The 11,761-nt window shown below is 32.6% G+C and overlaps 1 protein-coding gene across 5 annotated transcripts; it reads right to left on the reverse strand.

Moving 5' to 3' along the window:
• Positions 1-5,476: 5,476 nt before the first annotated feature.
• On the reverse strand, positions 5,477-11,646 carry LOC107605305 (RING-H2 finger protein ATL52). Of its 5 annotated transcripts, none has more exons than XR_015885787.1 (3): positions 10,557-11,646; positions 10,360-10,443; positions 5,477-5,801 (listed from the first exon to the last, which is right to left on the reverse strand). XR_015885787.1 is itself a non-coding variant. In XM_021105009.2 (2 exons), the coding sequence occupies exons 1-2, from the start codon at positions 11,316-11,318 to the stop codon at positions 10,423-10,425; spliced, it is 783 nt and encodes a 260-aa protein (XP_020960668.1). In that variant the 5' UTR covers positions 11,319-11,646; the 3' UTR covers positions 10,190-10,422. The 5 variants fall into 5 exon arrangements, 2 of the variants coding, with proteins under 2 accessions (XP_020960668.1, XP_088345855.1); XR_002349381.2 differs by lacking the exon at positions 5,477-5,801 and adding an exon at positions 9,064-9,663; XR_015885786.1 differs by lacking the exon at positions 5,477-5,801 and adding an exon at positions 9,064-9,663 and having other exon boundaries at positions 10,360-11,644.
• Between the last annotated feature and the right edge of the window lie 115 nt (positions 11,647-11,761).

Consider the following 11,761-nt stretch of genomic DNA (forward strand, 5'->3'; position numbering starts at 1 on the left):
TATGTTTAGTTCTAGAGTGTAAAACTGGATTTTTGAAAATATTTATAGCACTCATATTGTCACACAACAAGGAAATATTTACAACATTTAATTTATAATCAGCAAGTTGAGTTTTCAACCAAATAAGCTGAGAACAACAAGAGGAGGCAGCAATATACTCAGCCTCTGCAGTGGATAATGTCACTGTAGACTGCTTCTTACTCGACCAGACATTTAAGGACTTTCCAAGAAAACAGCATATGCCTGATGTACTTCTTCTATCCACTCTATCTCCGGCAAAGTCTGCATCACAATAACCAACTACAGAAAACTCATTAGTCTTAGGATACTATATGCCAAAATTAGATGTGCCATGAACATATCTAATAATTCTTTTGACTGCAGAAATATGTGATTCTTTCGGTTTTGATTGGAATCTTGAACACATTCCAATACTTTGCACAATATCAGGTCTAGAGGAAGTTAGGTACATAAGAGATCCAATCATTCCTCTGTACCTAGTCTTATCCACATCTTTCTCAGTTTCACCCTTTTCTAACTTTGAGTTAGGGTGCATTGGTATTTCCATGGGTTTGGCATTTTCCATACCAAATTTCTTAACTAATTCCTTGGCATACTTCTCTTGATGAATAAAAATACCATTTTCAGTTTGCTTTATTTGAAGTCCAAGAAAGAAATTAAGTTCACACATCATACTCATGTCAAATTCACTTGTCATGAGTTTTCCAAAATCAGTACAAAGGGTCTCATTAGCTTATCCAAAGATAATGTCATCAACATAAATTTGGACTAAAATAAAAGAATCATCAGAAGTTTTAATAAATAGAGTAGTGTCGGTGGTACCTCTTTGAAATCCATTTTTCAAGAGAAAAGAACTAAGTTCTTTCATACCAAGCCCTAGGTACTTGTCTTAGTCCATATAGAGCTTTTGAAAGTTTGAAAACATGATTAGGAAATTCCTTATTTTCAAAACTAGGTGGTTGTACTACATACACTTCTCTATCTATTACACCATTTAAAAATACACATTTCACATCTATTTGATATCATTTGAAACCACAATGAGCAGCATAAGCAAGAAGAAGTCTTATGGCTTCCATTCGGGCAACAGGGGCAAAGGATTCATCAAAGTCTATTCCTTCCTCTTGATCGTATCCTTGTGCCACTAATCTTACTTTGTTTCTAGCAATGCTTTAATCTTCAACTAACTTGTTCCTAAAAATCCACTTGGTGCCTGTCACTTTCTTTCCAATTGGCTTTGGAACAAGTGTCCAAACTTGATTCTTTTCAAATTCACCAAGCTCTTCCTCCATAGCCTTTATCCAAGAGGGGTCCTCAAGTGCTTCCTTGATGTTTTGTAGCTCCATTTCAGAGAGAAAAGCTAGGTTTGATTCTTTATTAGCTTTTCTAGTGGAGGATCGAGTTTTGACACCTTGAGAGACGTCTCCAATGACAAATTCCTATGGATAATTCTTTAAAAATCTCCACTCACGAGGTCTAGTGGACTTAGGAGCTGATTCGGTCTCTGAAAGATCCAAGAAACTGGTATTCTCAGAAATTTTGCCTGTTTTAGGAGACAAAACAAAATTGTCTCCTACAGAATTTTGTGCAGCAGCAGTTTCAGATTTAGGTGGCCCAGAAAGTTTTTTCTCTTGATTTTGGGCTTCTCCTTCTTTTCCTTGAGCCTGATTTTCTGTATCACAATCTTCCAAAATATTTTGAACCAAGTTAGTATCACAAAAGGTAACATGTATGCACTCCTCAATGATTCTAGCATCTTGATGATAAACTCTATATGCTTTGCTAGTTGTGGAATATCCTACAAATTAGCATTCATATAACTTTGGATCAAATTTATCTAGATTTTCTTTGTTATTTAGGACAAAATATTTGCATCCAAAGATATGTAGATAATTCAAATTTGGTGGGTGACCCTTATGATTGAGTGATAAACCCAAATCCAAATCCTTGAGATAGTGCTTTGTCCCCAAGAAACAATTTGAGCCTTTTATTCACAGTAGTGATTATCAGAAATCACTTTCTCCATATATCCCAAATTGGCGTTACAGAAATTTGAAGAAGGAGTGAAGAAAGTAATTTGCGTGCAAATAGAAATAAATCACCTTTATCCTCTGACTTAGCTTAGCTTGCTTTGATTAGGGCGATTAGACATTTATTTTTATGATTTACATTTCTCTTTCTTTCCTTTCTGGTGAATGAACCAGGAAAAAACTTTCTCTCTTTCTTCATGAGTCTGACCGAGGAAAGCTTTGTGAGCAATGGCTTTAGATTGCTTCAACTTTGATGAATAACTTGGGCTTGGATTAGCTACTTTCCTTTCAGCCCAAATGATTTCTTTGTTTCTTTCCATTTGGGTTTTGTTTGTGGATTTGGTACACTTTATTCTTTTGTTCCATTTGATTTGGGCTGCTACTATCATTTGGGCCTGCATCATTTAATTCAAACAATCAGAATCCAATTGGGTGTTTAACTAATAGCACAATGTTTGTCATCATCATTTAAGTTAGTTAAGATCTTAACTCTACATTTACACTATTCGAACTAGTGTGCAAATAAATATTAGAGAAAATGACAAATAGGTCCCTAACATTTTGTTTCGCGGACATTTTTGTCCCTGACCATTGAAAAATACTTTTAAGTCCCTAACCTTCACAAAAGTTGGACGGATCAATTCCTCCGTCCAAATGTCTCCGTCAGGGACTGATCCGTCCAAGTTTTGTGAAGATCAGGAATTTAAAAGTATTTTTCAATGGTTAGGGACAAAAATGTCCGCGGGACAAAAGGTCAGGGACCTATTTGTTCTTTTCTCTAAATATTAATTCTTTAAATTTTTTCAAATTAAACATAGCTTCTGATTGGATCAAGCACTAACTCTAAAAATTTTAAATATTATTTTCTCAAATCTTTTTAATACTGTCACGTTCAGATTGCTGGGTCACACACCAAGTTAAGAACTTTGATATTATTTTTGCAAACCTTCTCGACTTTAAGAGTGGTTCAAATTGGATCAAACACAAATTTAAAAATTTAGATATTATTTTCTTAAGTTTTTGTAAGACTACAGATTACTACCAGATCAATTATAAAAAAAATTTAAAAGAATGAGTTCGAACATCCCTTTATAATTTCTGAAATCTTGTTAAAAAGTGTTATCTAATATATTTAAACTATCTAAGATTTTACAAAATATAATATGGACAAATATTTGTAGTAAAAATGTCTAGATTACAAATTATTTTGATTCTCTTTTAAGATGATAAGAGTAAAGAAAGAACACAAGAAATAAAAACTTCAGAGAATATGATCACTTTCGATTTTTGTGACATCTTATTCTTATTTTTCTTGGATTTCGGGATCTTATATTTATAGACATGAAAACATTAAAGGCTCATTAGAAATGCAACAAAGACATGTTGAAAATCTTTTTTTTTTTTTTTTTCCATCACTTGTTCCGTGATATGAGTATAAATGACGCTTGCTTTTTGAGTTGAAAATATTTTTCTTGTATATAGCAAACTAAAGTGAACTACATCTTCTCCAAAGCCTAACAAGATCCCTACACTGAGCCAAGAAGACCTTACAAACTTGAGGTCACTCATTAGCACTCTTACTAAACCTTCTAGTTCATGGCTTCATGCTCTCTAAACATACCTGCTGGTAAACACTCACATACTCATTCTGTTAATGCATCAAATACTTACACTTATAGATTTTAGGATAATAGACTCTGGTGCATCTTACTATATGACTTGCCAATATCCATAATTTTCTTCATATAACTCATCTTTGAACAACCATCATATTACTGAGGCATTCAATTCTCATACCATTGTTGCATGATTTGGTACCATTGCTCCTATTAATAATAACCTTCACCTAAAACATGTGCATCATGTTCCTAATGATTTCATAAATTTATCTCCCTTTTCCCTTAATCTTTGTTTATCTACTATATTTATGATTGATTATTAGTTAAAAAATAATAATTCTCTAACAACACCGTTTATTAATTGATAGTTACTGACAAATTGTTGGTTCCCCAATTAGATTCAATTTTCTTATATGGAAGAAAACAAGTTATAAACCCAATGAGAAAAATAGATATCACAAGCGTTATATAAATGAAAAATTGTATCATTTTATAGGAAAATAATATTGTTATTCTTATTTTTTATGAAAATAAATTCTTTTATTTTTTTTTTCAATTAACATAATAAAATATGATCTCTCATTATATACCTCTTTAAATAAAATTAAAAAAATGTGTTAAAAAAATATTAATCGATAAAAAACTACACTTAACAACATCAATTAAAAGTAAAAAACATTGAAAAGTTTTATTATTATTTTTTATAATGTCACTCCACATCATTTTTTACATTATTGTATAAATTTATAAAAAATGACATTATCAAAGTAAGAGTAAGAATATTCATTCCTCATTTTATATAATCATATGCTTCTTTCGACTAATAAGTGTGCGTTTGGATTGAGGTTTGTCAAACTGGAGTTTGAATAAAAGTGATTTTGTAGAATTAATTTTGGGTAGAAATGAGTTTATGCCAACATAATTTATGTTTGGCAATTGTTTGGATAATATTAGTTAAAATCACTTTTAGATAAATAATTAGTTAATTACTTAAAAAATATATTATTAAATTATAATATTATTTTTTAAATATATTTAATTTTTTTATACTTCTTTTAGTATTTTTTTTATATAATGTCTTTTATAATACTCTATTTTAGTATGTTATAATTTTTTACTATTATAATAAAAATTAATATTTATTTATGAAATTAAAAATAATATATAAAAATTGACAAATTTTTAAGTATTTTTTATAATAAAAATTAATATTTATTTATTAAATTAAAAATAACATATAAAATAACATATTTTAATATTTTTTTTAAATATTTTTAATAATTTTATTTTTATTATTGTTTTAGGTTCTAACTTTTTACAAGTTATATTTTTATTATTATTTATAATTAATTTTTTATTTAATTTATCATTTTTAATAGTAACAATAATACATATTATAAAAAATAGAATAATAAATAGTGCACAAGAATTACAATGATAAATTTTACAATATCAAACAAAAAAATTTCAATAATTATTTTAATACTTTCAGTATTCTTTATATTTCGTATTATTTTGAACGATAAAATTTTATTACTTATGACTCTGTTATTATGTATGATCAATTTATTTATTTATTTTGTTCTTTTTAATAAAATCAATAATTCATACTATAACAAAATTACAATAAAAAATTTAATAAAAAATCAAACTATAAAAGAAAGTATTAAAAATGATAAAAAAAATTATGGAAAAAATTATTAAAATCAATAATCACCATAACCACAGCAAAAAACCTAAAAACATGTTAGGTGAACGCAGAAGTTTTTTTTTAAAGAAAGAGCTCAACACTTAGGTGGAGCAACAAGTAAGACAAAACAAAATCATAAAAGTCGAACAACTCCTATGTCATCTCAGGCATAGCTATCAACAACATGAGTTATTTACAACACTATTCTGTGGCACATGAAAAGGATTGATCCACGCAGTCTCTAATCCCTGTTATTTTGTTGTGAAAAATGACATCATTTCTGAGTAACCATATAGTCCATATAACTGAGAAGAACCCAACTAGCCAATACTTGCGTAACTTTTTTCTCATCGGCACATATCTCCAACTCTCAAATTGCTCTTTCAAAGTATCGGGGATAATCCACTCCTGTCCAAACGCCGAGATCCAAGCACACCACACCTACCAAGAGTACTCACATGTAATAGATAGATGTATACTTTCAACATCTTTCTTACACAACATGCATATAATATCATTTAAAAACTACAATTTCTTGTTTCAAGTGAACGACATTTTTACTAAACACACCCTAAGTATTTTAGTTAGTCTACACAATTATCAAGGTCACCTCGTGTTACCCGTTCAAAACTAGAAGATAAATTTGCTTTTCTCGTGTATTATTATAGAGTACGGTTATTTTAAGAGAAATAGAAAAGGACAAATAGATCCCTGATCTTTTGTCCCGCGGACATTTTCGTCTCTGACCATTGAAAAATACTTTTAAATCTCTGACCTTCACAAAACTTGGACGGATCAGTCCCTGACGGAGGCATTTGGACGGATCAGTCCCTGATGGAAACATTTGGACGGAGGGACTGATCCGTCCAAGTTTTGTGAAGGTTAAGGACTTAAAAGTATTTTTCAATGGTCAGGGACGAAAATGTCCGCGGGACAAAAGGTCAGGGACCTATTTGTCCTTTTCTCTAAGAGAAAAGACAGAGGGACAACACTTATGTTGAACAATATAAATAATGGAATAAAAAATTAATTTTAAATTAATTTTACTATTCAGATTTTTAAAAAATTAAAAAAGGCTCTTCGTATAAAAAAAGTTTACTCTCACTATTAGTACATAATCCTTCTCTCTCATATCTTAATCCCTCTCTTCTAAACCGCCAATGCCATGCCGCCCTAGTTCTTAACAACCTGATGTGTCGTTTTTTCGCGTTGAAACCGTGTTGGGCGGCACCAACCAAATTTTCGTTGCCCTTGTCTTCGTTGTAGACCACCCCAGCCACCGCCATTGACGCAGGATCCCGCGTGAAGGACAACAACACGCCGTCACGAAGTCGCGCCATCGTTCGGCGACCACTCGCCCTTCCTCCGTGACAAAATCAAGCGCAGACACTGCTGTTCACGAACGCTCGCGTCGTCTCCGCAGCCACAACGAGGAAGAAGCTCGCGTCGTCCCCGCAGCGACTCCCCCAACCTTGACGCTGGCACCCTGCATCTCGTCACCATCCTCCCCTCCGAATCACTCACACTAACATGGTAACCACGTCGATGCAATGTCATTTTTGTGCTTTTTTCCCTTTTTTTCTTATTTTTCAGTTTTAAGAGGAATGTGATTTGAATGTGTGTTGAGTTTTGGAATGTTGTTTTGGATGTTTCGTAGCCTTGCCAACCACCGCAGCATCCTTTCCGTTGCGATTCGCAGCACCGCTACCACTGCATCGTCCTTCCACTCGCGATTCGCAGATTATCGTCGCAGCCCTCCTCCCCTCGTGATTGCATCTTTGTCTATCACTGCTGCATTCAAACGAAACAAGGTCGTCGTTTCTCCCATTTTTTTCAGAATTTTATGAAATTAGATGTTTGTTTCAATAGCTAAATGGATGTTTCTTTCTGTTTACTTCCATGACAAGAAAAACTAGTAGAATGAGTGAAAGAAGAATGTACTCGTAAAAATGTATCACTCATGGAGTTAGAATTTTCTACTGATAATGGTGGAATTAAACATAATCCAAAACTATTTTGAATTTGATGACTTGCTAGAATCAGTTTTGAAGAAGGTGTTGGTTCATTATTAGTGTTTGTTGTTATTGTTTGTGTTGCTACATATTTCTTCAAGAATTCAATGATGAAAGCTTGCCTTCAATGGCTTGTTCTTGGCTATAATTTAAGTGTTTGGATGTTTCTTTTTGTATGTTCTATACGTTTTTATTTCATAAGTTTCAGATGCTTGTTTTGAATTTTTTTTGTTATTATACATTTAGAGAGGAAAAAGCATACAAGAAGAGGAAGAAGACATTCGAAAAATAGCTTTTGAATGAGTTCTTATGAGTTGTAGTTTGTGCTTATGTTGTACAATTGAGGATTGATGTATTGAGTTTAAATTCTCAATATTTTTTATGATATACAGTTAAGTTTAGGATTAAGTGGCTCTTACTCAATATATTGTTATTTTGGATAGTGATTGCTAACAAAAAAATCATTTCAATTATAGCTTTTATACTCATGTAATTTTTTATAATGCCAATTCATTGTGGAATTTGGCTATGTAGTTTATGTTGAGTGACCTATGTAGTTTATGTTGAGTGAACTGATATCAGAACAAAATTGTGTTTTCAATGTTATCTATTTATAAGGTTCAAAACTTTAAAGTAATTTAAGAAGAAATCATGCAATTATTTTGATAATTGTAATCTTATTTAAATTTATTTTTTATTACTTTGGTTATCTTATTTTCTAAAATATTGCATGTATAGAATCAAACTTGTTATTTCATATTCAAATGGTAGTAATTTATTTCTTTTGTATAATCTGAATACGTTTTAAGTCATTAAGAAACATTGTTCTGATTTATTCACTTCTGATGAATAAACGGGTCACAATTTGGAGTTTGTGACTCTTTGAGTCCTTGTTACACAACAAATCCTGCTCTAACATTGAAAATGACCTTTTTAAAAAAAAGGCTTGTAAAGATTGGAATAAATGAAAATGCTTAAAATAAAAGAGACTTTGACCGTGTCATTGATCTTATTAATTAGTTAGTTATGAATCACACATAAAAACAAGCATTTGTATCTGATATTTATTTGTCTACTGATAATCCATGGAGTTTCAAGTGGCTGCTGTACAAAAATACATCTTGATTCCTAGCAATGACTATTACTAAGTTTAAATTAATTGTTTAATTAACTTTCAAATCACATAGGAAATCAAGCAAAGGACCAATGGTATAATCCAAACAAACATCAATTTTTTAAACGAAAAAACCATCCATATATATAGTAAAATGAACATCCATTTTAGTTCTTCAGTAACAACTAACAAATTGACTAAAATACGACACGTGCACCATGTTTAAATGGCTTAACTCAAACCCAATTTCAATTCAAGTAAATTAAACTAAATCAAATCCAAACCACATAACAAAAGAAACATGGGAAGCATGTGCATATAGAATCCAACAAATCAAGTAACAAATCAATGATATAAACCAAATAAACATCCACTTTTCATATGAAAACATACATGGTAAAATGAATATCCTCGTTAGCTCCTCAATAACAACTAACAAATTGATCAAAATACCACTCGTACACCATGTTTAAATGGCTTAACTCAAATCCAATTTCAATTCAAGCAAAATTAAACTAAATCAAATCCAAACCACATAATAAAAGAAACATGCAAAGTATGTACATGTAGAATCCAGTAAATCAAGTAACAGAACAATGGTATAAACCAAATAAACATCCACTTCTCATATGAAAGAACCATCCGCATAAATAGTAAAATGAACATCTGCCTTAGTTCTTCAGTAACAACTAACAAATTGACCAAAATACCACCCATGCACCATGTTTAAACGGCTTAACTCAAACCCAACTTCAATTCAAGCAAAATTAAACTAAATCAAATTCAAATCACATAACAAAAGAATCCTGCAGAGTATGTGCATACAGAATCAAGCAAATCAAGTAACAGAGCAATGGTATAAACCAAATAAACATCCACTTCTCATATAAAAGAACCATCTGACGGCGGGTTGGAGGCAGGGCCAGAGATGCGACAAGACAAAGACTCCAGCGCGGTTAGGTAGCAACGGCGCGAAAATTCCGGCACGGCGAGGGAGCGACGGCGCTTCGCGAGTTCAACAGAGGTGGAGATGCGACGTGTAGGAGAGAGGTATAGGTGCGTTGTTGGACAACGATGGAATAGCGTCTCCATTCTGGGCGGGGTGACGATGACGGCGTACCGTAGGTTTTTTACTGGCTACGATAGATGGCGTTTGAGAGGAGGAGGCAGTGGGAGGCTACGGTAAAAAAAGGGGTTTAGGGTTTGGTATGGGTAAAAATAAATAATGAAAAAGATAAAAGGTGAAAGTGAAATTAGGTTGGAATGTTTTTACATGGTTATTGGGCCTGAAAAAATAACTTGTTCATGTTGTTCACATCCTCTATTGTTCCTCTAGCGGAATTGTTTAAAAAAACATTTAAAAAATAAAAATATCATGTATAATGTACCTTCTTAAAAATTTAGTTATAACATTTATTTTTTATCAGCTTTATCCTCCACTAAATAAATGAAATCATAAGTTAATTATTTAGAGTTTAATTTAAATATGATATTCTATATTCAAATAAAATATACAAAAAATTTTATTGCATGTGTTATAAAATTAAATTTATTAAGTAATAATATATAAGAAAAAGATTATTTACCTTTTAATTCAGAAAAGATATTGAGTTGTTGCCAAGTTAATAAAATGGAAAACTGTACCAATTTTATTTAATCATGTGATTTGTTCCAGCAACAAGTATTATAATTAGACTACGCAATTATCAAGGTCAACAACTCTTACAAATTGCTAAATTAAATTTTCATTGAGTACATGAATAATCTCAAATTCTCAACAATGATAGTAGTACATCATAAGTTAATTAATCTAAGTTTCAAAAAATTCCAGAACATGGCATCAATTTTGAAGAAAAGATTCCATTTCACTCACCTTGAGATGAACAAAGATGCATCCACACTGCTGCTTTTTTTTTTTCCCCATTTGATTCACACATTACAGATTCACTTTGTTCTCCTTCAGTTCAATCAAAACTACACATCAGCTTCATCATTTTGATTCAAAATGTCAGCAACGGATAATCTTCTTTGATCCAAATTATTAGCACTTTCAACGTTGGGCCATTTTACCTGGACTTGACTACCAAAATCAACCACAACTTGCTGATGCTGTGAACTCTGAACAATTATTGCAACAACATCATCACTCCTCTGCTGATATTCCAAGGAATTGACACTGACAGTTGCCGGTGGCGGATGTGGAATCTGTGTCAATGCCGAGTCAGAGTGACTCGGATTGGAGTTATTATTAGAGAAAACAATATTGGAGCGGCACAAGGGACAACTAGCTTGTGATTTAAGCCAAGTATCAATACAAGGAAGATGAAAAGCGTGGTTACATTTGGGCAACAATCTCAAACTCTCATTCTCTTGAAACTCTGATAAACAAACGGAACAGTCACTTCCCTCAACCAACCCACCGTTCTTGATGTACTTACAGACGGTTATCGATTTGATCTGAGCCTCGTCCATGCCGGAAGTCGCAGCAACCTGAGAAGGTTCATTGTTATTAACAGTATCATCATTGCTATGATTTGCTTGATCGTTAACTCTTCCTCTGTTCCTGCAGAACCTTGAGATGACGGTGTAGTAAGTGACCAAGATGAAAGTACTTGCCAAGATTCCAATCACTGCGACTATAAGGGGAGAGAATTGGAAGCCGGAGGAAGAATCATCGTCATCTGAACCGTCACCGAGAACGATTGACGGTGGTGGAGGCGAGTACATGATGTAGCACCATTGAGGACAATACATGCTGCAAATCCCTTGGGAACAGTCCTTCAAAACCGAATTTGGAGCCACCCATGGATTTGTGTTACTCACAGAACCCATTAAAGCAGTAACTAAAAGCTATGTGGTCAGCCTAGAATCTTCTTTTGTAAGTCTAGTTATGTAAATGATGCGGATGTTTCTGAGCTGTTTGATTTTTCAGCCATAACTCTCAGCTGAGTTCAATGTTTTTCTTGGGATGAAGGGGAAGAGAAAAGAGAAGGAAAAGTGGGAGATTGGGTATCGGAGAGAGAGAAAGAGTAACGAATGGAGCGTAGTTGGAAAGCAAAGCGAAAGTAGGTGGTGGGAAATTGTGTGGTCACCTTATCGCCGTTCTCTTCGCTAACCTTCTCTTCTTGGTCTTATCTCTCTCTACTTTTTAAAGCTATTTTTTTTGGGTAAAGTTTACATAACTAGTCATATTAATCATCATTTGGTCACCGACAATGCCATAATTTCTCAACATGCACGAATTTAATTATGATATAGTATAATTTATTAACATA

The sequence above is a fragment of the Arachis ipaensis genome, chromosome B6 (assembly GCF_059453495.1).
Source record: "Arachis ipaensis isolate K30076 ecotype BB chromosome B6, ASM5945349v1, whole genome shotgun sequence".
Taxonomy (NCBI): Eukaryota; Viridiplantae; Streptophyta; class Magnoliopsida; order Fabales; family Fabaceae; genus Arachis; species Arachis ipaensis.

Bases quoted from the DNA above. Each gene is read 5' to 3' on its own strand.
- LOC107605305 (XM_021105009.2), bottom strand. From the start codon at position 11,318: ATGGGTTCTGTGAGTAACACAAATCCATGGGTGGCTCCAAATTCGGTT. The intron at 10,444-10,556 runs GTAAAATGGCCC...ATTGAACTGAAG, and splicing joins ATTTTGGTAGTCAAGTCCAG to GAGAACAAAGTGAATCTGTA.